Here is a 25,890-nt window from a genome sequence, read left to right as displayed (position 1 = left end):
GAATGAAGCTACTTAGAGTATGCTTCGTAAATGGTACCTCAAGTCAACATAGCCAAGATGCGTGCATAGTTAATGATTCATTCTATTGAGCGACACAATACACGACAATAACGACGCTCTATCCTGTAAGTACACACCAGGACTATCGAACAGGGAATTCTTCACGTAGATAACAATGCAAAAAAGAGGGGCGAAAAACAATGAGACGCACAACTAACTCCCTACATAATACATGATTCGTCCGTTGTCGTATATGCATTCCCATAGAAAGGATGATTGTCGGAATAGTAAAGAAAGAGAATACAGAAATGAAAAACAACATTTGAACTATACATATACACAAAGGGCGCGCTCTCTCTCTATGTCTGCATTTACGTCGTGATTAAGATAGTGTTTCCCGTGGCAAAGAATGCAACGAATATGGACAGGAAAGAAAAATTGCTTGCTGAAATGAACAAAATCCTCCCCACTTCCTCTACTCTCACCACTAAAGTTGTATGAGAAGCGTTTCAGTCATGAGCATTCATAACGCAAGTCTCCTTGGCGTGCCATATTCGTCGTTTCTTGGCCACATCTGCCCCAAAAGTATCCGTGATGATTCCTTCGTCATCATGGAAAGCTGCCTGCGCCTGTGCGGGATTGGAAGACTCGTCCTCGGACTCCGTTACCGGCTTCAACAACCGTAGTTCCTCGACGGTTGCGCCGAATTCGTACTCTCCTCGGCAGAGAACGGTGACGCCAACGGTGGCCGTAGTGCTTTCGCCGCTATGCAGGATGGGGAGGACTTGTTGGAGCATCCCGGTCCATGCCAGGCGTCGCGACAGATCTAATGCGATGTTGCTGGGTTGGTGGCGGAGGCTGGGCTGGAGGCGGAGTAGAGGGTGGACGGGCCGAGAGGAACGATTGAGGACGGTGACGGTGAGGTTGAGCATGTCGTCGGTTTGGACGTCGTATTTTGAGCGTCCTGTCTGTACCACGCTCTTTGTGTCACTGGGAAAAGCGGGCTCCAGAGAGTATGTCACGCCGACGTCTTCTAACCGGAAGAAGTCAACCATGCGCGCGTTCAAGCGAAGGTTGCGCAGGTCGACAATTCCTTCACGGACGCCTGCTTTCTCTTTCCAGAACCCGCAGACTCGCTGGAGAATCTCTTCCCGGTACCAGAATGCTTCGCGTGTCGCAGCCTCGGCTTCGAAGGTAAGCTTGTTGGCACTTACGACAAACTGCCGCTTGACACCGGTGTTAAGTATCGGGATAGACGCATGAGGATTGTCGAGATAGGCTCGAGGGAGGACAAGAACGAATCGTGACATCTGGCCTGGCTGGAGCTCCCCGTGAATAGTGTATTGGCCATCCCCATTCTGGGGCGGTTCTGGAGGCCATTTCATGTCGGATTCCACTGCTTTTTCGCCCACATGTAAGGTGACCGACAAGGCGTTAGGCCAAGCATTGCGAAGATCAAGAAGAATAATACAGTGATCAGGGCCGTATCCACCCCTAGCGAGGTGGGAAAGCACAGGTGAGAACGGATCACCATTCGCGGATGGCGGTAGCATATTGGTGCTGATTTGGTCAGGTTCTGCTTCCGCCTCAGGGTTGTTCCACCATGCAAAGTCGCTGCTGAGTGGCAGAATGTCACAGCGAGCGACCTCTATGCTGGCATTGACCGTGGCTGTCAATGGGACGAACAACTGGCGGGTATAGAACACATCAGGCAAGCCTTCCTGCGAGGATCCAATACACGAGTAGTCGATCTGCACGGTGGTGTCCTGTAGACCTGGTTTTCCGACAACATCGATGGTGAACGTGGCACTTTGGCCTGCTGGAATTGAGTGGTCCTCGGGATTTAAACCTTCTCGGCGCCACCGCAACGCTGGTCTGGTTAAGTTTAGCTCCAGCTCGTAGATTTCGACGGGCAGTAAGTCTTTATTGCTCAGGGCCGACTGCACTTGTCTTGTTGTCGAATCTTGGAAGGTGAAAAGGATGAAATCAAGAGGACAAGGCGATGTGTTCCGGAGTGTGATGTTGAATGAGCTCAACTCACCCTCCAGCACCATCAGCGCGGATTGGGACAGGGACAGGGACTCAATCACCAATGATGGTTGTTGGCCAATGACCTTGACCTCGCACACTGATGTGTCTGGGCCTTTCTTGGGAAGTTGTTTGCCATTTCTTGAGGTTGTTGAGCTCCACGATAGTGGGCGCTCAACAGAAGGCCTCTTGGCCGCAAGCCCAGTGCGTTTGAATTTCCATTCGGCTTCCGGCTTCCAAGGATTTTGGAATACCGGGAACCTGCGCTCTCTGCAGTGCCGGACTTTCACTATGCAGCCGGTAACCTTGAGTGCACCCTCTCCAGTAGCTTTGCCATAGACTGTGATGTCTTGCAAGCATAGCGGAGGAATTAGGATCCACTCTGCCACGGCTTCTAGAGGTACACCTTCGCTGTCGAGGGTGAGTTTTTCGATCTCCAAATCGAACTCATAAGGGTTCTGAAGTGTGACTTGGAATGCTGCGTATTCACCGGCAACCATTAATGATTCAGCAGCCTTATTACTTGCTTTGGAGAAAGGATTGTACAGAAAAGGGTCTTTTGTGGGCTTTTCGCGATCAGCTGTAACGGCATCCAAGTCAGGCTTTGAGCGGCGAACGGGTCGTCTGGGATCTGGAAGAGAAAGCAATTGAACGCCACGGATGAGAAAATCATCCCAGTACTCTGCCTCAAGCCCAGAAGCGCCCAATTTGTTGGCTGCGCCGACAGTCCGCTTAATATTATTCAGAAGTCGGATCTGTTCGTCGCGAGGTAGGTACGGTGGCTGGTAGTTAGATCCAAGCATCAAGTCTCCTCTGATGGTCTGCAGGAGTTCTACTGTGAAACGAAGGACGCCGGTAAAATCTGGGAGCGCTTCGCAAGAACTAATGCACGCTTTGAGAACATCAATTTTCAGGTTGAGATCACCGTAGCCATCCAGAACGGCGTGCCGAAAAGCCCGTTCGACAATAGCAGTGATCGAATCATAGTCGGGCAAGGCATCTTGCCCACTCGCAGTGGAAGATCGTCTCTTCTCCCATTCGTAGAACGAAGATGGCTGGACACCATAGATGTCACCTATAGTGGCAAGAAGCGAGCGCATGCTCTCCTCCATGTTCCCCGGCCCCAGATCAAGTGCATTGATATCAAAAGCCGTGTCACTGAGAGATGCCAAGCCAGCAGCAGGATGAACGCCCACTTCTGCTGCGCCAATCTTCCGGGCTTGGACAAGCGTTGGGACCATGATGGACAAAAGTTCTTTTAGGATAAAGGCTTTCTTCCGCGGTAAATCAAGCACGTTCAGAACGGAGACTACGCCAACAATAATAGGTATGGCGTCCGTGGCAGGCAAGTCTGAGCTAGGAGAAAGAGGCAGGGCGCGGAAAAGAAAATTACCAATGTCGGATTTCCGAAGTATGTTGAGACCACGGGGCCGTTCTGGCCGGTGCAAAGGTGGAAGGGACTCGTTCATGACTATATGCTTCAGAGCAACGTCGTCCAAGGCACCGTCGCGAATACGAGCTGCCGCTAACAATCTTGCCAAACGGATTACTGTTTCGGAGTAAACAAGTTGAGGCAGAGGTTCATCCGTAATGTTGGCGGCACGGTTATAGAGATTCAGGATATTGTTCGCCAGGTCAGGCAATAGGTTGGAAAGGTTCTGAAGCGAAATAATACGGTTTCCAGGAGAAGACAGACTCGTGTCAAGGCTACTGCTGTATGATAGCTTTGAGGACTTGTCGGCGACAGGGTAGCATACAGGAGGGATCTGCCACCAGTTAGTCATATCATACCGACCTTGAGCATCAGGTGATGCGTACCTGAAAGTCCATTCCAGCCCAAGCGACCATCAATAGACAAAGAAGGATGGACTCGAGTGCTTTCGCATGCCACACGTAGTCACTGCTTGCTCTAGCACTAGACGCAGCTTCAACCAGCTCTTTCAAAGCATCTGGCCATCTTCCGGCGAGAAGGAACAGGTTCCCAACAACAACACCTGAGCGTCCCTTGATCCGGTTCTTGGTCCGATCAGTTGCGCTCATACCGCTCACAGACAGACGGTCCCGGCTATGCTCCTTGGACGATGGCAGCGAATGTATTTTGCCCAGTGAGTTGGATCGGTTGGCCAATTGTATCGATCGGGTGATCTCATCGAAAGTTGTAGGAGTCTCATGGTCGCTAGGCGCAGGCGATCCTTGTTTGGAGCTCAAGGGAGATTCAGGTGCGCCATTGGGGTTGGATGGGAGATGTGTAGGCAGGGTCATCCGGTGAAAGAGCCTGTCTGTCGGCCGCGGGCGAATGTCAGGGCCGCGATGGGGCCCCCAGGATGACGCCTTCGGTGACTCGATGGAAGGTATGCTTTGAATAGTCTTCGCGAACTCGTCTAGCTCCGAAAGCAGGAGAGACGTAATATCACACAGGACTGTCTTCATTGTAGTGGCCTTCGACGCCTGAGGTCGTGGGATCCAGGAAACGTCCCCAGGGCCATTCGTGAGCTTATTCACCCCTTCATAGTCGAATATAAGGAGCTGATGTACTAGTGCTCTCGGATTGCTCTCCTTGAGTGTTTCGAGTTCCTGTCGAAGTTGCTCCAGCTCGCCCGGAGTGGGCGGCTGATCTGCCGCAGATGCCGTCTCACTCTTCTTCACATTCTCGCCAAGTTCTGCACCGTCTGCGATTGCGATGATGACCAGGGGTTCTCGGTATATCTCGAAAGGGAAGAGGTCTAGGTGAGATGTTGGGGGCACGGAGTAGGACAAGTCGTAAAGTATCATGCCGGTAGGGAAGGCGAGCGGGGAGAACATGTCTATGTCGAGAATCAGTCAACCACTGTACCCATTATGTCGATGACAAGTCTATCCTGCTGCAGAAATGGAATACTGAGTGCTAGCATACTTCGATTGGGCCGCGCATCAGGACTGATATCACTCAAGCGGACAACATTTTCGGCTTGAAGCCTTGCGGCGAAGCTCAAGAACCTCGAGCGCTTTATCTTGCCAATGGGTAGCAGCAACGCCCGTAAGCGCACGGGCGCAATAGGGGAGAGAGGGTCGACACCCATCGTATCATCTGCGACCGAATGGAGGGGGAGCAGTCGGCGAGTTGCTCAGGACTGCTTCCAAAAGGGCGGGCAAGCTTCCGGAAGTCATACGAAGCGCTAGCACAACCAACAGACGGAGTAGACGCGGGCGAATGAGCAATGCAACGATTCCGCTCGCGATTTCGTTCAAGTCCGCTAAACAGAGCCGTGACCTCTGGTCACCTGGGCCACGCAGAAAGAATCAACTCCCACAAGAAGATCTAGAAACGAAAAATGACAGAAAGTAGCAGCGCGGAGTGGATAGATCGCGGCATCGGGCGTGCCTGTCGACCGCCGTAACCCCAAAGTAAACCCAAGGAAACCCCCCGATGTCACGGGGGGGCCCTGATGACATAAGCGTTGCATATCTGATAAGCCCGATAACTTTAACTCCGCGCTGTCTCCGGCCAGTCACTTACCATCGCCTCTGCCACCGTTATTCTCTTGCACTTTCTCTCGGCCTCTTCTCTCGAGTATTCGCGGTCTTTATCTCCCTAAGCCAGCCTACCTTTCCTGCGCTCTTTTATATTACTGCATGCTTGATCTTTTGGTCTTTTGGTTTGTGAGCGATAAAATCTATCTATAGACCACACTCTGTTGTCTAGGTTACAGTGTTATCGAACACCGCCGCCCGTTGACCGACCGCATCCTCGAAAGACCCATGTCTTAGATTTCACAACTGCTAGTTTGCTTGTCACGGAGTATTTGGGGAGCGAGGGTTCAGAAGAATTTCCTCAACTATAATCATGGCACAGAAGATCGATTTTAACGCCCTCAGGGCGCGTACTATGGGATCAGGGAACGATGAGGAAGCGGTCACAGTTGACACACGGGGTCTGATTTCCAAAGTCCTTGCGCGCTACTCTGGGAAATGGTACGTCTGTATCCGGGGCATCTGATACTATAGCGGCGTTTACTAAAGCGGGATACATAGGACCGTTTTACGAGAGATGATACAGAATGCAGCTGATGCTAACGCCACGAAAGTAACGATCAAGTTCGAAACGCTACCGTCTACGACTGTCCCGCTGCCTCCAGCTGCCGACGAGAGCACTTTAATCAAGCACACTATATCTAATCATACTCTCAAGCGTCTTCTGATATCGAACAATGGCCTACCCTTTAGTGAGAAGGATTGGGCAAGGCTAAAGCGCATTGCTGATGGCAACCCGGATGAGACCAAAATCGGCGCATTTGGAGTCGGCTTCTACAGTGTATTCGATGACTGCGAAGAGCCCTTCGTATCATCTGGGAAGGAGGCCATGGCTTTCTATTGGAAAGGGAACGCTCTCTTTACTCGTCGGTTACAGCTGGATGAAGACGCCAATCCCGAGACTACATTCGTTCTAGATTACCGCAATGATACGTCACCGATCCCCTCACTGATGCAGTTATGTCAGTTTCTGTCCAGCAGCCTTACGTTCGTAAGTCTGGAGGGTATAGAACTATGGTTGGACGACTGGAATCTCTTGCGACTCACGAAGAAGACTGCCCCAAGCGTCAATCTAAGCATTCCGAGGGATATTGAAACTAAAACGCCGCAAGGCCTGATGAAAATTCAGAATGTCACTCGAGAGGTTGCTCAGGTTGATGCTTCGTGGATGCGTGTCATCGAGTGGAACCCTAATGCCAGCATCTTTCGGGAGGGACTCAGAGATACCACGGGTTCTTTGCGTACCTTCTTCTCCAAGCTCACAGGCCAGAGTGCCCCCGAAAAGCCAGCGAGACCCGAACTACAGGATAAATCCACTGACTCTGGAGAGATGACCAAGACCTTAACCGCCTCGGTCTTCCTGCATATTAACACCGCCAGCCTCCAAGCTTCCGTCAGTCAGTCTTTAAGTAGCGAACTTGAACGAGCTACGCGAAAACCTCCCCCTAAGCGATCCACCATCGCCATTCTGACCCCCTCATATGATACTACCTTAGCCTCTGGTGCTTCTGGCCTACAGTCAGAGGTCCTCTCCTCCATTCTACCTTCTAAGGGTGGCAGGGTCTTCATAGGTTTTCCAACCCATCAAACAACGGGTCTCAATGCCCATATCTCTGCTCCTTCCGTCATTCCTACAGTGGAGCGCGAAAGTATTGATCTCAATACTCGCTACATTAGCAAGTGGAATTTGGAGATGTTGAGGGCCGCCGGAATTGTTTGCCGGATCGCCTGGACAGCCGAAATGGCGTCCATCAAAGCTAGGATATCCTCTGGGAAGGAGTCCTCGAAATCCATGAAGGTACGGAAGGATGATATAGCAGGTGTTCTTCCGGAAGCCATCCACACTGCAAAGCAGTTCGTATTCCGTGAATCAACGCCATCATCACTTCTTGGGCAAACCATCGAAGACGCATTCTGGACGTGTAACAAAAGTGCATCCATTGAGGTTCTTTCAACATGCGGTGTTATCCAGAGCCATCAGGTACGCCTTGCCCCGAAGGATCTCAGCTTCATGGATTCGATACCAGTCCTGCCTGATGAGTTCTATTCGGGTGCGAGGGAGTTCGTCAAGAAATTGACGGATTTCGGTTTGGTTACCGATATTACGGTCTCCGACATCAAACAGGAACTTGAAACCACCACACTACGGTCCAGCCAGGCTGCTGAATTCCTTCCTTGGTTAGGTCAAAGGGCTGCCTCGGGCCAGCTTGATCTATACTCCATTCAAAGCTTGCTGAGTGTAGCAGTGGCAAATGAAGAGGACGAGAGCAGCCCCCAGAATAGATTGATTGTTTTCGGAAGCATCGACAGTTATCTAAGCCCTCAGAAGATACCCGTCAATTTGCCTGTTCCCCCCACTGTGGCGCCTTTCAAATTCACTAAGTCTCTAGGGAAGCAGGAGTTGGAGGCTTTAGGCTGGACGGAGCTTCAGATAGTTCCGTGGGTGCGTTGGCTAGTCTGCAATTCTGCTAACCGAAATATCCTGCCCTTGGATCAGGATATCACAAAGAGTCCCTCGTTCTCTGCTCAGGTCTTGCCGGTTCTTTCGAAGCAATGGGAGTATCTAAGCCAGACAGCGAAACAATCAGTGATCACTCAGTTACGAGCACATACTGTGATACCGACTAAACTAGGGATGAAGATGCCTCCTGAGACCTATTTCTCTTCCGTCCGCTTGTTTGATGACCTTCCCGTCATACATGGCCTAAATGGAGTTAAAGAGAAATTTTTGGCAGCGCTTGGCGTTCGTAAGACTGTCGAACTCGGTGTCATCTTCGAGCGTCTTCTCGATACCACGGAAGCACCCGATGGTCCTAACGATAACCAGAGGAAATGGAGTCACGTCGACTTGATACGATATCTAGCTTCCGTGCGCGATGACATACCTGCGAATGATATCAAACGACTCAAAAACACCAGCTTATGCACTGCCGAACAGAGTGACGGCAGTGGAAATGGTGATCTTAAAGCAGCGAATCGCAAGCGCTATAAGATATTTGAGTTGTTCGAACCGAAGGACTCGCTCAGGGCTCTGGGTTTGCCTATCATTGAATGGCCAGGTCGGTATCAGCCCAGTAGCAACGAAGGAAGGTTTCTGTCAATGTTGGGACTCAGGAGTTTCCCGTCAGCGTCTGAGCTTATCCAAATCATGGCTAAGGCAGCCGCGGATGGTAATTGGGTTCTCCATACAAAAGCGATGTCATACTACATCGCCGAGTTTCATACAAGTGGCTATGCTATGTTCGACTGCGGTACAGTGGCTGTTCCGTTCTTGCCCGTCGAAGGATCGCAGGGTTTGACTGTTCCGGGTAAGTGCTTCACTGATGATGGTGCCACCTTGTTTGGGTTCGCAATCCTTCGCACGGATCTGCATCCTCATGCTTCCAAGTTTGGGGTTAAACAACATCCCGCACTGAGCGAATGCATCGATTGCCTCATGCGTCAGCCACCGTCCACGAAGCGTGACGCAAGGGTCGTATTCAAGTATCTAGCCGGGCGGGTGTCAGAACTGAGTGGGCGGGATATAGATCGTGTTGGCAGTGCGCAGGTTGTCCCCGTCTCGACTACGCAGGATGAGATGGAAAAGAAAGTCGTGCGTCGCGTAGCACCCAGACTTTGTTATCTTGGAGACGGTGAGGATTACAAAGACATTTTTGATTTCGTCGACTTTGGTCAAGAGGCGAACCTTTTCCTCATGGCCGTCGGATCCAAACGTGAGCCCACTAAGGTGGAGATTGCACGCATGCTTGTAAAAGAACCAGCAAGGATATCAGCCTCTTTCCAAAGTGCTGACAAATATCTTAAACTGCTGAGGACACTTGCCGAGCATGTCTCAACCTTGAAGAAGGACCGCGAACTGTTCCAGGAAATGAAGAGGTCGGCCTTCCTGCTCGCAAGCAGGGATATCACTTCCCTGGCACAGGAGCAAGCTGCCAAGGATGATCACCTGTCTGACGATGAGGAAGATCAAAGCATTAAGGAATGGACTTTGACTGTTGCGAAGGACGCAGTCGTGGTGGATGATTTCCAGAGCTTCAATCTTTTCAAGGAGCATATACTCGCAGCGCCTCAGGAAGAAATGCTAGAGAACTTCTATCAGTCTCTGGGGGCTCAACCGCTGAGCGGCCTTGTCGAAGAGCGTGCTCACTGGGGCGCTGTAGCTGCCGACCAACGTCCAGCCGCCAAGTTGCAAAAGCTGATCAGTGAACGCTCGCGGCTGTTCTTACATGACCAGTCTCCTGATCTGATCCGGCATGATGTGCGGTGGCTAGAGAAGCATTTGCAAGTGCAGGTGGTGCATTCCATCTCCTTAACTCGCTCTCTCAAGGGTCGTCGGATATCCCACACGCAAAAGCGAAGCGCAATCATCACTCAACAGGGAAGAGACTGGCTCTTGTGGATCTGCCCGGGCAAGTATGATCTTTACGAGATTAGCCAGGCTCTGGTCCACCTAATCCTTGTTCGGCCGAAGCTCCATTCAACCCTTACCTTGGAGATGTTGCTAAAGACTGATCTGCTGGAACTCAAGGCTCGCGGGTACAACGTGGAGCGTATCCTTAAACACAAGGCACACGAAGCCAGGATGGCAGAGGACAGGCGGCAGAAGCAGTTGGAAGAAGAGCGTCAACGTCTGCAAGAGAGAGAAGCTGCGTGGGCCAAGGAACAAGCTCAGATACAAGCACAACCTCATCAAGTTCAAGACGAGCGGGAGCAGTTAATGCCGGGAGACTTCCCTGACTCGCCGTCGGGCAAGAACAGCACCCGTGACATCCAGCCGGACACACCTGACCAAACCCAAGATCGCCGACCACGCGGGTTCTTCGCCAACCTCTCCAGGCGATTTGGGCTCGAGGGCAATCGATCGCCCTTCAATGCTGTCAACGGAGAGTCATCTCAGCCCTCCCGTTCTGAATCCTCAGAGACTGCCACCCCTCCCCCGCCTTACTCTGCTGAAGATCCTCAGAAGACTCGCTCGGAAGCTCCTGTCACTGTCAATTCACCCCATCGACTTCAGTCGGAGCTGCTCTCCGCCATCCAGGCGTGTCGGCCCCATGGATCTTCTGATGTTTATAGCCGGCCTGAGACGAACCAGATCACCGAGAAGAAGTCCTACTGTGACGAAAAGCCCAGTCATGATCTAGAGTTTGTCGCGACACTTGCCTGTGGGATTCACGTATTGTTTGTGAAGAACCTCCCGGATCGCAGTCAATTCTTAGCCAAGAATAGCGTCGGCATTAATGTCTTTGCTTCGATGTTAATGGATTGTGCTGGGGTATTCTCGCTCCGGTCAGACATCCTCAGTATCTTCTATGATCCTGGGGGCAAAACGATCGCCTTTAACCGGGCGGGCAGTGTATTCTGCAATTACTTCTACTTCCAACAGCTTCACGAGAAGCAACTGCTTGCAAACCCGACTGCCGACCGAGCGGATGCACTTGTATACTGGTGGGTGATCCTATGCCACGAACTGGCCCATAACCTGGTGGGAGACCATAGCTCTGCCCACAGTTACTATACGTAAGTTTGCTCCCGCAATAGCCTTGTTTCTTTTAGTTGCTCTTGTTAACATGGCTTACAATGTTTCTAGCGAAAGCTTTGTTGCGCAATATTTCCCCAAGATAACAGCCAAGCTCGCGAGCGCAGGTAGAGCTGCTCCAGAACCGAGTGGCTAGTCCAGCAACGTGTTCGGATTTGGATAGGATTTATTGTAAATCAATCTAATTACAGACGGCCAGGCGCCGACATGTACAAATCACGAGACAGCTAGTCGCTCTAATCTTTCATCAAATTCCTCTCAGTGTGTACTCTGTAGTGTCCCAACCGTTTCATTCAGGCTATAGCCAGTGATGCAAACCGGACAAACACCGGCATTACCTCCGCGGAGAGATGCGCGGGCCTTCGATCTTCTTGATTTCTCCAGAGCTCCTAATTCAGCTGCGTCGTCTCTAGTGTAGCAATCTCTGACGAATTTCAAAGCGAGAAACACTTTTCGGACGGCGATCTCATGGCGGGCACACCCGATGCCACCATGGAGGAAATCCTCTGGCGGTCTCCGCCCCACGTCCAGATGATGGGAGGATACCTCCACTCCAACAACAGTACGATATTCAGCTCCCATCAACGACAAAAGTGGCCTACTAATACTCTTAATGCGTGCGCAGTTCTTTACTACTTTGCAGAGTCGCCATTCTTTGACCCAACATCCAACAACGCCTCACTTGCCATCCAAGCAAACTACAATGAAGCTTTCCGGCACTTTGTCGAGACGCGCGAGGCCTTCGAGGGCCGGTTAAAGACTATGCAGGGCTTGGAATTCGTGGTTTCATATGATCCCATCCAGGCAGCAGCACAACCTGATGGTCGATTCGCGCATGAGCCGTCAAACATTTGGGTGATTCGCAAGCAGAACCGGCGCAAGAGGACCGGCCTGGAAGATGAGGTGGTAGTTTTATCGACGTACTTTATCGTCGGAGATTGCATCTACATGGCCCCCTCGGTTGCGAGTGTTGTGGGGAACCGCATCGTACGTCAATTTTTTCCTGTGACTGTGCTTCCTAGACATTCTCTCGTGCTGATGCTAACTCCGACTTCTTGCGCAGCTGTCCGCAGTTACGTCTCTCACCAGCTTGCTAAAGACAGCATCTACACTACCTACCTTCACCCCGTCCCACGGCCATACCTATATGCCGCCTGCGCTCAAACAAGCCGACGCAAGTCAACCTGGCACGCAGTCGCAGCAGAGCAAGGAGAACACCCCATTACCGGACGCCGATGCAGCTGGCAAGGCCTCGCTCGTTGGCTCTTCACAAGTGGTCGGCACTGGTTCCAACGTGCAAGACACACGGACACTTGCGGAGTCATTCAACCTGCTCCGAAGATATGGGGAGGAGTTTATGGACGAGCATCCGTTGGTGGGAGAGCCGGGATCGTTCATCCTATCCCGTGTCAATGACACAGACCGAACCTCAGCAGCGAAACCACCAGCCCCTGCCGCGAAGGTTGGAACGCCGCAGGTCCGGGTTGATACGCCAGGGAAGGTATCAGAGAAGGGGGCGACGCCATCAGGATCCGAAGAGAATAAGATGCGGAAGAAGAAAACTAAGGTTGGCAATTGAAGTGGAAGGACAGAATAATGATACCCTAATGATCATGAGAGCAGGATTCTCTCATCCCGATTCCAATCTAGACATGGATAGCTAGATCTCTTAACCAATCTACAAGTGCAGCTGGTTATTGCCATCAGCTCCTTCCTTTTTTTTTTTCAGCTTATTTCTATAGACCTTTCCTGTAACCAAGCAAGGACAGCAAAGCAACCCCGCACGGCCACCCAATCCAATCCCAGTGCCAGTCAAGTATCTCTGACTCATATCACATCCTCATTGCCAACCTTCCTTCCACTCGCATGCTACCAAAATCCAGCTGAGAGTTCCATCCCCATCATGACTACTACCGCCACTTTATTCCCCAATGTTTTGTGCAGTCTGTCCGCATTCGGATCCAGAACCGCAGCTTCAAGAAATCGGTTACATCACTGCACCGACATCTTAAACCGTTGAGCTCGGGGCAAAACCCCCAATGAACTTCTCCTCTTCATTCTGAAAAAGCGACAAGAGCGAGTTTGTGTCTTCCTCATCAGTAGCAAGTAATCTTAACAGGTTCAACGGCATCATGAGCTCCGTGGATGGGACTAAGCCCGCAGTGGTCTGCGTATTGTAAGTCATCAACATATCATATCATATTATATAGTAGTAGTATCTCACCCCCATCACCCCGCATTCATACTTATACTTAAAATCCACACCATCACCACCACCACACACCAACATATTGATCTATCAAAACTAACCAACCCATTACAGCTGCGGCTCCGTCTCCGGCACCAACCCACGCCACATGGAAGCCGCACGCCAACTCGCGCACGAATTCCACAAGAACAACATCCACCTGGTGTACGGCGGCGGCACAGCAGGTCTAATGGGCACGATAGCCCGCGAGCTGGTCAAACTCTCCGGCCCGCAAGCCGTGCACGGCGTGATCCCGCGCGCATTAGTAAAGGTAGAACCGGGGTACGACAATGCAACGGAGCATCCCGCAGACACAGATTCAAATGCAGGAGTCCAGCAAGCGCGGTCCGGCAAGGACGCGGAAAGAATCATCCCAGCCGCTAGTACTACTACTACTACTACTACTACCACTACCAATGGCACTACTGCGAAGACAAAGGAGTCTATGTTCAAGGAATCCGAGTACGGGACGACCACGATCGTGGCGGATATGCATGCGCGAAAGCGGCTTATGGCGACGAAGGTGCAGGAGGGAGGGCCTGGGAGTGGGTTTGTGGCGTTGGCGGGGGGGTTCGGGACGATTGAGGAGGTGATGGAGATGACGACGTGGAATCAGTTGGGGATTCATGGGGCTGGGGTGGTGGTGGTAAATGTGGATGGGTATTGGGATGGGGTATTGGCGTGGGTGAGGAAGGCCGTGCAGGAGGGGTATATTGGGGAGGAGAATGGGAGGATTCTCGTCGAGGTGAATGATGTTAAGGATGTTTGGCCAAGGTTGAAGGGGTATAGGGTTAGTAATGGGAGGATGAGGTTGAATTGGGGGGAGGAATAGTAGTTAGTAGCAAGGTTAGTTGTAGATGTGGTCGAGCCGAGTTAGTTTATATATATAGATGGTATCAGGTGTGGGAAACGTGATATATTATTCCGGGATCGTGACTATCAAATCAATGATGTATCTGTTACATCTTGCTGCTCCTATGAATCAACCTCCATTGTCTCCTCTTCTTTCGTCTCGCCCGCATCCGCCTGCTCCAGTGCCTCCAGCAGGGGCACCAGCTGCTGCCCCTCGTACAGCTTGAAGCTCTCGATCTTCCCCGAGGCACCATCGCCCGCAAGTCCCACCACACCCACAGATGTGTTGTCCACCGTCAGCTCCTTGTCCTGAGACAGGGATTCCTTAAGTGCCCGCAGGCCGTGCGTGATGAGCTCATCGCGCGACGTGGACTCCAGCTTGTCCAGGTTCCGCTCCAGGTAGGTCCGAGCCATTTGGGAGCGGGCTCCGATGGCGCATGCCACCATCTCGTGGGTCATACCGGAGGGTTGGAATTCGAAGAGGTGCGGGCCGGAGTCGTCGACACCGGCGACAAGCAGACCGACACCGTAGGGGCGCTTGCCGTAATGTTGAGTGTTCGTTTGGGCGCGGTCGCCGATCTGACTGACAATGCGGTCGACGGGGAGCGGGCGGCCGTAGGTCATGCGGGAGCTGAGAGACTGCTGCTTCATGAAGTTGGAGAGCACCCGAGCGTCCGATGCCAGACCGGCGATGGCGATGCCCATGTGGGAGTCGACTTCGATGATCTTCTTCTGGTACGAGGAGAGCTCTTCGGCATTACGCTGGAGATTTCCCTGTCAGCTGGATGTGCCCCGAGAGAAAAGAGCCAGGAGATAAGTGGGATTTCCAACCTTGAGGCCGACCAGCACAGCATGTGTCTTGTTGACGAGTCCCACCACGACGGAACCTTGTTTCACGGCTTCTTGTGCATATTCGACTTGGAAGATCCGGCCTTGCGGGGAGCTGTAAAGAGCTCCGTTAGTAATCTTAGAACGCTAGGGAAGACAAAGCTTTGTTCTGGTGGATGAGGGAGCTTGGGGAGGTTCATACAAGGTGACCGCATCGTTGTCGTAGTTGTTTCTGAACATGGCGGAAGCTTGGGTAGGAGAGACTCGGAAGGGGGATGAATAGGGGTCTCTGTCAGTTCAATGGAAGAGACCAGGAAGGATTTTGAGTCTCAACGGGGGAAATAGAGGAATCAAGGCGATGAAGTAGGGAGCAGGAGTGGATGGGAGAGAGATATGGAGCTGGAGGGCAGGCAGAGAAGCACTGACGCGGTAGTACTGAGAGTAACTCATGCTTAAGGCTAAGCTCTCACTGCTTGGCTGTCCCGCTGCCTCAGGCCGCCCGCCCCATCATCCACTTCCGCTGCACGTCACTGCCTTCCATCCTTCATTCCATTCCAATCTCCTGCTTTATCCAGGCTCTGGCCGTCCTCGGTTTGTGGTGCATCTCTCGTCGCCATTCCGTCTTAATACCCATGCTATTTTGACTCTGCTATCTTTCCCACAAGCTTTACCAGTCAAGCTTCGTTGGTGCGAAGCTCCTCTCACTTCTGCCTGTTGTCCTGGACCTGAACAGTCCTACTCCGCAATCATGACCGCCGGACTCAAGACGATCATCGCCCTCTCCTTTGTATGTCTTCTTGGGAGCTAGAATGAAGCTTCTTTACTTCTGCTACTTTGGACTCTTACTAATTGTTATCCCGGTATAGGTTCTCGCCATTGGCTTCCTGCTTGTTATCCTGTCATCGGCGCTCTGGCACAACTTCCTCCCACTGGTCGTCGTTGCGACTTACGTGGTTGCTCCCCTGCCCAACTGGATCTGCTCGCGATGCGCAAACCCCGATGACTTTATGGATAGCTCTGGCAATGCTGCTGCTGATTTTGGTCGTTTCCTGACGGGCTTCCTGGTGCTGATGGGTATTGGTGAGTGGATTTCTCGGATAGGCGGGCTAGGTCGGCAGTCGCATTTATCCCTACCATTGAAAGCGACTGCAGACTGTGCTGCGACTGGAGATATATGCCATTGTTTCTTCCTGACTCTCTCGATCCACTGCTGACCATAATCGCTTCACTAGCCCTCCCCGCCGTTCTTGCGCACAGCGGCGCTATCGAGATCCCCGCCATGATCATGTCCATCATTGGCGGTCTGTTGATCTACGGAACCATCATCAGTTTCTCCATGTTCTTCAGGGAACAGGAAGACTTTTAAATTGCCATGCGCACCGATATCTGCAAGACCAGATTTCGCATTGGATACCCGCTCGCAGATTGTTGATCGACCTTTTGAAGCAAGCCGCCTTCCATGTTCTTGACCAATGCACCTTTATGAGACATCCGTTTTGATTTGACGTATGCTAGGCGTACTGATGTGCTTTTTGATGCCCCGGGAGTCGCTGTTGATTTTACTCTCGTTGTTCAATGATACGATTGATGTACTATAGCCAGTACGAGGTTATATAGAAACTCTGCCAGTGCAGTGTGATACATTCCTTTATCCAGATGCATAAACCCATACCTCCATCTCCCTCACTTTATCTTTGGAGATGCCGATGTCTTCCGCTCTGTAATTGTGCCTAGATACCGGTCACGTGGGGGCGCGCCGCCTTGGGCGCGTCGTGTAAAATTACCCGCGCCGACTGGCGAGTGAACATCCAACAATGATCTGATAACATCATCACAAGTACGAGTAATATGTGAACGAGTGATCCCTCGTCCTTCTAATATGAATGTATGGTCCGGCACAATATCGCTGGATGGAGGCACACAACTCCAAGGTGAGCCCCGCAAACCACCTGGCTACATTCGCCCTATTCATCACCAAAGCTAGGCCTACAACTAATTGACCGGTCGTCAAACTGGCAATCCGACATTGGCAGAGACTCCGCGCTCAGTCTTCGCTGTTTCGTTAACCCGTCCCTCATACCACTCTATGCGCGATGTGGTCCCAACCTCGAACTCCACACGAATAGTCCGCAGACCTCGCAATGGCTGAAGGACAAGCTGACGGGCACTATCTGGTTGGAAGATGATGATTTGGATCGGATCCAGACCCTACAATGCCCAATTGGGCTGCTCGTGGGGATCGACATTGATGGGCGGACAAAGCCCTCTGAAACCAACACGACTGATCTCTTGATACATGGGATGTTGTCCATGACGACTTCCTATGAACGACCGCCCACCCCGCCTGTCTCTTCACCGGAGCTAGACCACCAGCCATCCCATGTTGTTAGACAAGAACTAAGAATATACGCCACTCCGATCTCTGCACATCTCATTGCCAAAACTCAGTCTCTCCCATCTCCACAAGATACAGATGGCCACGGCCGATCCCCTCAGTTCCTTCCGGACATTCGCTCGCCCAGCCCCAAGCGCAGACGTGTAGCAACGCTCTTTGAATCAGTAGCGCAGCATCATAAAAGGGTACGGCAGAAGGGAGGTGAGGCTGTATCGCAATTAATGGCGCGATCACTTTCCCAGTCGTCCCAGCAATTGCAAGGTCTTCGGGTCAAACGAGAGTCAGAGGAGCCTTCTCTTCCTCAGTTGGACCGGATCGCCTCACAACGGTCCCGGTCTGTATCTATCGGTGCGAATCTCAACTCCAAACTTCTGGAAGCTCGGTCGGAGCAGTCACGGCCTAGCAGCAGACGGGGCTACGTGCGCGAACTGAACTCACGGCGAGGCACGCCAAACCCCTTTGTGGAGTCGTCATTACGAAAGGAAAGAGAACTGTCCCCGGAAATACCATCTGAAGGGAAACTTGAGTCTCCAGCTGCGCCTAAGGATGCAGAAACCATCATTTCCGAGAACAAAAACACGATAACACGGACGATCCTGACCTGCATGCGGCTTTATGGCTTCAACCGTGCTACAGCGCGCTCCGCGAGCTCGAACAGGCCGCAAACCGGGACCGGTAGCCACGATATGGCCCCTGCAAATGGGGAGGATATTTCCAACACCGATGAAGATGAATTCAAGGCTATGTACCATGCGACCTATCGCGCATCAACCTTTGCACTTCGGAAGTATCTGAAAGAGCCGTCTCCAGGCGAAGACGGCTCGCCGAATAAGCCACCACTCTTGGAGAAGGGGAAGGCAATGACGTACATTGATGAGTTTTTGAAACTGTTTTGTGAGGAGAATTGAGTCTGTCTGGCACAGATAACGAGTGATGAGTTACGAAGTATATAGCATAGCGATATTGTATGAAGCCAAATTATCAATGTTTTACCTAAGGTGTATACCGTCTCGTCGCAGCATGGTATACATGCCACGATTAAGGGAATAACATACCATACTATTTTATGTAAATTTAAAATCAAACATGTAGAATATACAACCAAAAGTACAGCATGGCAGATTCCCTCTGACATTGAGTTGTAGATAGTAGATAGCATAGATCGGGCAGGTGATTTTCCGGCCCCGGCACTGCATCATCGCCGGCTTCCCCGAACAGCTCCAACCAACCCGCCGATCCAGCCATACAGTGATACCATCTTCAGTGCTGGCACACACTCCATCTCCCGGAATCACATCTCACACATACTCATAATATATCCGCATTACAATGGACGTCTCCAACAACCGTCTTTTCCGCTGGTCTAAGCCAGAATGGCTTAACAACTCCGCCGTGCGCAACGCAGGCGTCTACACCTCCGGCGCACTGGTAAGCAAGCTCCCATCGTCACCACCACCATCAAGCAACACCACCCACTCACATTGCAGTAGTTCTCCCTGGGTTTCTTCTTCCTCATCGACGCCGCCGCTTTCTCCCACAGCGCCCGCAACGGCTCCTTCGTGCACGTCAAGTTCGTCGACTGGATTCCCGGTATCTGCTCCGCGCTCGGAATGCTCGTTATCAATTCGATTGAGAAGTCGCGTCTTCATGCCGATAGCTTCAGTTATAGTGGAAGTGGGGTTGCGTGGAAGGCGAGGTTTGTGCTGTTCTTGGGATTTGCGTTGCTCGCGGGTGGTCTGGCAGGCAGTGTGGTTAGTATTTACCTGCATACCTACTCTACCTTGTTGCTCTGATATATGTTGTTTGGGGTATTGGGGTCGCTGGAGTGGAGTGGATTGAAGTGGCCAGGCTAACTGATGGGAATATAGACGGTCATGGTACTTAAGTACCTGATCCAGGGATATCCCCTTCCGACACTTTACTTTGGTATTGCGAACGTTATTGCGAATGGACTGGTTATGATGAGGTGTGTATATTGCCATATTTTTGTTTTTGGCAGTGCAGAAACGGATTTGCTAATGAACTCTGCGATTGCAGCACCATCGTCCTATGGATCTCCCAAAATATAGAAGACGATTACACCTACAACCTTGCTCTGTGATGGTTGAATATACCATTTGAGATGAGAAGGCCTATGGTTATCAGGTGTTCAGTCGTGGTACCTGTTCTTCTGTCGACTGATTGATTGATTGGCTGGTATGCGACGAAAGCAATACTTACTGCTACTCTGCGACGTATTATTGTATTATGAATGTGCGCTTCATTTTTTGTGGTCGGTCTTTACTATTACTTCTCATTCCTTGATGGAATCATGGAGTTCAGTTACTCTTTATGAGGGTTGTCGTGTTGTTGTATAAAGCAATGTCCGCATCGAGTGGTCTGCATCTGTTTTTGTTTGGTTATTAGGTAGTTCTTCCTTCTCTTTTTAGCATGCTTGTTACAAATCATGATTATGGATATCTTTCTGAGAATTGGAGTTTTCTTGTACTTCACTGAAGGGAGAATGACGTTCCTTTGGGGAATAGGCATCCATATAATAACTTCCGGTGTTGGTTATAATGTACTACGGCAGGAGCCTAGCATATAAGTACACGCGTTGCCAAGATAAGGTTAGCTATGGCTGGGGATCTCAGGCAACAAAGTAAACTACTTTAGTATTCTATCTGATGAAAATAATTTACAGGCATCCAATGTTTTATGTGGTATCATGTTCAATGTTTATATATTTCTTGGCATAGGCATAGTGGCGCATGTCATATCAAAGTAGCGCAGGGTATCTAATTCCAGGCAGCCATGTGGACTGCCGCCAAGGACGGTAAATCGCATCTAGGTATGCACCATGTTCCATCTGATCTGTTTCGGATCAAGTGGGGTGGAAACCCTCCCATAGCTTCTGAACCGTGAGCCTCAACCTGGTGGTGGGTGCCTATCGCAGCATGCCACCATTGTGCCAGAATCGTCGCTCAACTTTGTCCAAGTCGACTGCCTAGCCCAGCCTCATCATACCGGGGAAGATCATCCCTACGTATACGCGCAATGCACGTATGCCTCCGAGGGTTCTGCTCTTGACATCGGCCACGTGCTAGCCAGATGACGACGAAGTAGGCTCGTTAGGCTACAGCATCCTATCAACAGTGCATGTCACATATGTCGATTTGACTTTTCTTCAAGCAGACGCCTCGACCTTGTGAGCACGAAGCTTGTCCATGAGCGCATCGACGGCATCCATGTCTCCGGCGTCGATCTTGTCACGAGAGTAACCCTCGGGGAGACTCTTAGTCACCTCGTCCATGGAGGGCTGGTAGTTGCGGACTGCCGAAGAGATAGCGTAGACGGCCTTCTTGCGAACGACGGGAGTGGTGTCCGTGGTGGCAATGGTGACGAGCTTCGGAAGGGCGTTCAAGACGATAAGCTATTGTGGGGTATGTGTTAGTTTTGTCTAGAATTTCAACAGAAAGGGGACAAATAAGACATCAATAACATACCTTATCCTGCGACTTTTCGTTGTTCTGCACAGCCGTACCAATGCACCACGCCGCCATGCGACGCATTTCCGGTTCGTTGTGGTCAAGCAGCTCGACTAGAGGGGTCCACAGACCCAGAGGCTCCAGGTTGTTTGCGTTATCGATTGACTCAATGAGCTGTTCGAAGTTGTCAAACGCGATCAGCTTGTTCTCCAGGTCGACTTCATCGGAGCGGAGGGCTTCCATGGCGGCTTTCATCAGGTCGGCTTCGGAGGGACCTCCGAATAGCGTCGAGAGCATCTGCGGCGTGAGGCCGCGGGAGGGATCGGCGGGGGCATTGTTGCCAGAGTCGTTGTTGTTGTTGTTGTTGTTTTCACCGGAGGATTGCTGCTCGGTAGCGGCCTTGATACTCCATTTAAGGAGACTGTTCATGTTGGGGTCCATGATGTTGATGTGGGGGATGGTTCGCTGGTGGAGAGTAAAATTTGTGTTGAAGTTGGTGAGGCGTCTAAAATGTGGTTGGGGGTTGTTGAAAAAGGACAATAGGCAGAAAGTAAGATTATGTGGATTGTATCAAATCACTATGAAATGATCTCTATAGCAGGGATATGGTGGTGGATGTGATTGTGCAAAAAGATGCGCCGGTGTTCTATGAAGGCAAAGAAAAAGCGTGATGTTCTGGACGAATCGAGAGGGTTCATGCGGCTCCGACGGCCTTCCACCTCCTTCCACCGCAACGCTGACACTCAAGTCTGCGAGAGAAAGGAACAACAATTGCAGACCTCTTTACTTTTACTTGACAGGGCCATATGCTGTATCTGCATGGATCCTCATACTGATAGCACCTTCTCTGTATAGCTGGCTATCTTGATCAAACCACGACCAGCCAGCGGCGCTGCATTGTACCCCGCCATGCTCGGATAACCCCGCGATGCGGTCATACATGCCCGATATGCAGTGACTTCTGGCTGCTGTTCACCGACCGAGACATTTCTGCGCGTGGCACGAGGATACCGTTGGATGACCATGCATTCTTCACTGGTCTGCACCGCCAATGAAGATCGGCTTACGAAGAATCAACGCGGCCCTTATGCGATTGACATTCCATGGGGCGGGCATCACTTCTGGCTAGGCTTTCTTCTTCGAAGCCCCCCATTTTCGGGGGCCCGGTGGGAAAACGGCGGTAAAGAAATCTGACAGCGCATAGGAATTGACCGGAATCGAAGGGCATCAGTCGATCATTTCTACCTGACGTGGAATTAGAGATACTACAGACATGACGGAGTACCGGAGAGAACAGCGGACACGGAGACGATCAGGCAATTGCATTATTAAACTAAAGAGGATACAAATTCAGGGATAAGAAACGGCCACGCTAGAGGCTAAGGAGACACGAACGAGGGGCAAAAGAGTACGAACCCCTTAAACAAGCCGGACAGACCAAGTGGTTCAGATTTAGTGAACGGGAGGGAAGGATCCAGAAGCCTGAAGTTTGGACCGGTCGGGCTATGGTCATCGCCCATTCTCAGCTCTTAGTTGTTCCCTGGCCCGTCGGCTCCAAGGCGGGCAGTGCTATTATTATCCAGTCGTGGGTAAGCTAACGCTGTAGGCTATCATCATCACTATCATAATCATCATCATCGGGCCATGATTATTATTGTTCCAACCTTGTTCAGTGGTACACATTCGGGCTGAGCCATTGACGGCGGCAACCCTGGGTCGGGTTCAGCCCCACGAGGGTGCGCAATTGTTTTTGCCATCGTGATTATTTCCCCCTCCTTCTGGCTTTCCTCCTGCCTGCTCTTTCTCAGCCCTTCGGAAGGGCCTCCTCAACGGAATGTCCGGGTGAGAGGAACAGTAAGGGAAGACAAGTTGATCATTGTAGGAAGGCCACAATCATTCTGCCTGGAGGCAACCATGGTGGGATGGTTTTGGACATCAGGTTAGGTTGTATATAAATAAGGGTGGAAGAGTACATCCACGGAAATGCGTACTTCCATAACCACCATTGTCTATCTCTTCCCTCATTCTCTAAATTGTCTTGATATACATACATCGGATCCCTCTATCTCTCTCCAGCCAGATAGTACTGCTCAGCGTTAGCAACAAGTACACGTTCTGGTCCCCCTTTAGCGCCCTGGATGTATTAAATTACCCGCTTACCTGACGAGCGGTACTCGGCGTGAAAGTGTGGCGGTGACAGCACTGGGACTAAACGGCACTAGTGCTCCCGGCGGTGCAATCAACGTTGCCGAAACACCCGGACTAGACTCGGAAAAGCCTAGAGTGGGACCCACTTCACCCCGCCTGATCCAGTCCAACCTCTCCCTTTTTCGCAGTCATTCCCCCTCCCCCTTAAGTTGGTGTGTATCTGGCGTAAAAAAGGGACCTTCCAGACTGGTTGGAAGAACGTTGACTGGTGTGTATTGCCTCTCCCCTTTCAGGTTTCCTGTCTTCGTCTTCCTCCATCCGTGACTCCGTATTCGTAGAAGTGGTGCCTACTGGAGACTTCATATTAATTAAAATTGGGCTTTCTTTTTTTTTTTTCGCCCCTAATTGACCGATCATATATAGTTACTATCTAAGATACTTGAGCAGCGAAGTTAGTATGTGCTGACTGACTATCGCTTTCACCCCCCCCTCCCCCTACTTGAGTACGTACCAACCAGTCAATCTGACCAGAACCAAACCAGACCAGACAAAACCAAACCAAACCAGACCAAACCAGACCAAACCCAACCTGAACCAAACCCAACCAGGCCAACCCGCACCCACTCTTGCTTTCCACCACCGCCGACTCCCTACTAACCCGACGGCCTCCATCACTTTCCACTCCTCCCCCCGTTTCCTCCCTCTCCAACCTACTTACCTCAACTCATTCCATCTCTCTTGAACTTACTACTTCCCTCTTCTCTTTCCCGTCACTCCTCCCTTTCATCTCCATCTCCATCCCACTCTTCTCTTTCTTCTCTTCGTCTCTTTTTTATTCCCCGTAGTCCGATTCTTAATCCCACACAGTCACCATGGAAGGTAAGGGCTTCCTGCCACCTTGCGTCTTGCTCGCTTCCCAAGCTTGCTCGCTCCCCCTCCCCCCTCCGTTAACCCCCCTCAACGCCCACCTTTACAACCTAGCTAACATCTTATTTCTTCCACCATCTAGAGGAAGTTGCTGCTCTCGTCATTGACAATGGGTATGTTACTCTGGGTTTTCGATGATTCTGGCGATGGATTCGTCCTGCTTGTTGTGGTTTCTCGCCAAGTCCAGGGGAGATGGTGCAAAACATATGTCCCCTTTTGGGGCTTGGTCGCGAAGATGAACTTGACTGGGATTCTCGCTGGCAGTACTTGCCCACTACCCCCCGGCGCTTATGGCAAGAAACTGGGACAGTTCGATTGACTGGCCCACGAGGCTGTGGTTTGCTCGATTATACTGACTTCTGTGTTCCCAGTTCGGGTATGTGCAAGGCCGGTTTCGCCGGTGACGATGCTCCCCGTGCCGTCTTCCGTAAGTCAACCCTCTCCTTGTCCACTGTGCTGGACGTCCTACCTACTGGTTTGATGGATTCTTCCCGCTCTTTCATGGCAATTGCCACCCATTGCGTCTTCGCGCCGGGCTGCTAGCTCATGTGGGGGCGGTGAATTACCCGCCATGTCAGCACCAGTTCGAATAGTGAACTAACTTACGGTACAGCCTCCATTGTCGGTCGTCCCCGTCACCATGGGTAAAGCTCCCCTTTGTTCTCCCCTAACTGGCCTGCTAGGCTGGGTGATCAGTTTTGTCTAATGCCGCCCACAGTATCATGATTGGTATGGGTCAGAAGGACTCCTACGTCGGTGATGAGGCACAGTCCAAGCGTGGTATCCTTACCCTCAGATACCCCATTGAGCACGGTGTCGTCACGAACTGGGATGACATGGAGAAGATCTGGCACCACACCTTCTACAATGAACTCCGTGTCGCTCCTGAGGAGCACCCCGTCCTCTTGACCGAAGCCCCCATCAACCCCAAGTCCAACCGTGAGAAGATGACCCAGATCGTCTTCGAGACTTTCAACGCCCCCGCCTTCTACGTCTCCATCCAGGCCGTTCTGTCCCTGTACGCCTCCGGTCGTACCACCGGTATCGTTCTGGACTCTGGTGACGGTGTTACTCACGTCGTCCCCATCTACGAGGGTTTCGCCCTTCCCCACGCCATCTCCCGTGTCGACATGGCTGGTCGTGACCTGACGGATTACCTCATGAAGATCCTTGCCGAGCGTGGTTACACTTTCTCCACTACCGCTGAGCGTGAAATTGTCCGTGACATCAAGGAGAAGCTCTGCTACGTCGCTCTCGACTTCGAGCAGGAGATCCAGACCGCTTCCCAGAGCTCCAGCCTCGAGAAGTCCTACGAGCTTCCCGACGGTCAGGTCATCACCATCGGCAACGAGCGTTTCCGTGCTCCTGAGGCTCTGTTCGCTCCTAGCGTCCTGGGTCTGGAGAGCGGTGGTATCCACGAGACCACCTTCAACTCCATCATGAAGTGTGATGTTGATGTCCGTAAGGATCTGTACGGCAACATTGTCATGGTATGTTTTCAGCCTCCTTGATGCGTATGAAGTTGTCCTGATCACTAACACCCTCCCCTTAGTCTGGTGGTACTACCATGTACCCCGGTATCTCCGACCGTATGCAGAAGGAGATCACTGCTCTTGCTCCTTCTTCCATGAAGGTCAAGATCATTGCTCCCCCCGAGCGCAAGTACTCCGTCTGGATCGGTGGTTCCATCCTGGCCTCCCTGTCCACCTTCCAGCAGATGTGGATCTCCAAGCAGGAGTACGACGAGAGCGGTCCTTCGATCGTCCACCGCAAGTGCTTCTAAGGTATGTGCTGGTCTTCCAGGGATTCAGGTCAGATCTTGCTAACGGGGTGTCTATCTAGCTCCTGCGCGTGATCCGTTTCGTACTCTCGTATTCCCCCATGTATTAAAAAGCCCGGAGACACTGGTGACTTGCGGGCCTCTCTGACTCGCACTAGGAGGAAGATCGCC

The 25,890-nt window shown here is 51.5% G+C and overlaps 10 protein-coding genes across 10 annotated transcripts; 7 read left to right on the top strand and 3 right to left on the bottom strand.

Annotated features, from left to right (window-relative positions):
• Positions 1-61: 61 nt before the first annotated feature.
• Positions 62-5,368, bottom strand: BO85DRAFT_420017 (TRAPPII-specific subunit TRS120). The gene is made up of 3 exons (XM_025657883.1): positions 4,922-5,368; positions 3,847-4,832; positions 62-3,794 (listed from the first exon to the last, which is right to left on the bottom strand). Exons 1-3 carry the CDS (start codon positions 5,085-5,087, stop codon positions 510-512), a joined length of 4,437 nt encoding a protein of 1,478 aa, XP_025515747.1. The 5' UTR covers positions 5,088-5,368; the 3' UTR covers positions 62-509.
• A 170-nt stretch (positions 5,369-5,538) lies between these two features.
• Positions 5,539-11,323, top strand: BO85DRAFT_396386 (histidine kinase-like ATPase domain-containing protein). Its single transcript, XM_025656998.1, has 3 exons — positions 5,539-5,979; positions 6,040-11,055; positions 11,126-11,323. Exons 1-3 carry the CDS (start codon positions 5,852-5,854, stop codon positions 11,208-11,210), a joined length of 5,229 nt encoding a protein of 1,742 aa, XP_025515746.1. The 5' UTR covers positions 5,539-5,851; the 3' UTR covers positions 11,211-11,323.
• Positions 11,324-11,370: 47 nt separating this feature from the next.
• Positions 11,371-12,802, top strand: med6 (mediator complex subunit MED6). The gene is made up of 3 exons (XM_025660055.1): positions 11,371-11,636; positions 11,700-12,061; positions 12,138-12,802. The coding sequence occupies exons 1-3, from the start codon at positions 11,567-11,569 to the stop codon at positions 12,651-12,653; spliced, it is 948 nt and encodes a 315-aa protein (XP_025515745.1). The 5' UTR covers positions 11,371-11,566; the 3' UTR covers positions 12,654-12,802.
• Positions 12,803-12,925: 123 nt separating this feature from the next.
• On the top strand, positions 12,926-14,304 carry BO85DRAFT_468479 (LOG family protein). The gene is made up of 2 exons (XM_025662265.1): positions 12,926-13,250; positions 13,398-14,304. Exons 1-2 carry the CDS (start codon positions 13,207-13,209, stop codon positions 14,152-14,154), a joined length of 801 nt encoding a protein of 266 aa, XP_025515744.1. The 5' UTR covers positions 12,926-13,206; the 3' UTR covers positions 14,155-14,304.
• Positions 14,220-15,424, bottom strand: pre5 (proteasome core particle subunit alpha 6). The gene is made up of 3 exons (XM_025656997.1): positions 15,205-15,424; positions 15,006-15,117; positions 14,220-14,936 (listed from the first exon to the last, which is right to left on the bottom strand). The coding sequence occupies exons 1-3, from the start codon at positions 15,240-15,242 to the stop codon at positions 14,298-14,300; spliced, it is 789 nt and encodes a 262-aa protein (XP_025515743.1). The 5' UTR covers positions 15,243-15,424; the 3' UTR covers positions 14,220-14,297.
• Positions 15,425-15,564: 140 nt separating this feature from the next.
• BO85DRAFT_448920 (Vps55 family protein) lies at positions 15,565-16,673 on the top strand. Its single transcript, XM_025660054.1, has 3 exons — positions 15,565-15,789; positions 15,869-16,082; positions 16,235-16,673. The coding sequence occupies exons 1-3, from the start codon at positions 15,751-15,753 to the stop codon at positions 16,366-16,368; spliced, it is 387 nt and encodes a 128-aa protein (XP_025515742.1). The 5' UTR covers positions 15,565-15,750; the 3' UTR covers positions 16,369-16,673.
• Positions 16,674-16,822: 149 nt separating this feature from the next.
• BO85DRAFT_396373 (uncharacterized protein) lies at positions 16,823-18,452 on the top strand. The gene is made up of 2 exons (XM_025656996.1): positions 16,823-16,933; positions 16,987-18,452. Exons 1-2 carry the CDS (start codon positions 16,882-16,884, stop codon positions 18,303-18,305), a joined length of 1,371 nt encoding a protein of 456 aa, XP_025515741.1. The 5' UTR covers positions 16,823-16,881; the 3' UTR covers positions 18,306-18,452.
• Positions 18,453-18,633: 181 nt separating this feature from the next.
• Positions 18,634-19,609, top strand: BO85DRAFT_284272 (UPF0220 family protein). Its single transcript, XM_025655228.1, has 4 exons — positions 18,634-18,825; positions 18,888-19,148; positions 19,266-19,363; positions 19,435-19,609. The coding sequence occupies exons 1-4, from the start codon at positions 18,727-18,729 to the stop codon at positions 19,496-19,498; spliced, it is 522 nt and encodes a 173-aa protein (XP_025515740.1). The 5' UTR covers positions 18,634-18,726; the 3' UTR covers positions 19,499-19,609.
• A 954-nt stretch (positions 19,610-20,563) lies between these two features.
• On the bottom strand, positions 20,564-21,305 carry fes1 (Hsp70 nucleotide exchange factor FES1; the record flags this gene model as incomplete). The annotated part of the gene is made up of 2 exons (XM_025663469.1): positions 20,564-20,809; positions 20,883-21,305. The coding sequence occupies 2 exons, from the start codon at positions 21,303-21,305 to the stop codon at positions 20,564-20,566; spliced, it is 669 nt and encodes a 222-aa protein (XP_025515739.1).
• Positions 21,306-24,657: 3,352 nt separating this feature from the next.
• act1 (actin ACT1) lies at positions 24,658-25,880 on the top strand. Its single transcript, XM_025660053.1, has 2 exons — positions 24,658-25,429; positions 25,492-25,880. Exons 1-2 carry the CDS (start codon positions 24,662-24,664, stop codon positions 25,720-25,722), a joined length of 999 nt encoding a protein of 332 aa, XP_025515738.1. The 5' UTR covers positions 24,658-24,661; the 3' UTR covers positions 25,723-25,880.
• The last annotated feature ends 10 nt before the right edge of the window (positions 25,881-25,890 follow it).

This window comes from Aspergillus piperis (assembly GCF_003184755.1).
Source record: "Aspergillus piperis CBS 112811 unplaced genomic scaffold BO85scaffold_8, whole genome shotgun sequence".
In the NCBI taxonomy this organism is placed as follows: Eukaryota; Fungi; Ascomycota; class Eurotiomycetes; order Eurotiales; family Aspergillaceae; genus Aspergillus; species Aspergillus piperis.
Note: the sequence above shows the minus strand (reverse complement) of the source record. Positions and strands in the feature narration are given on the sequence as shown.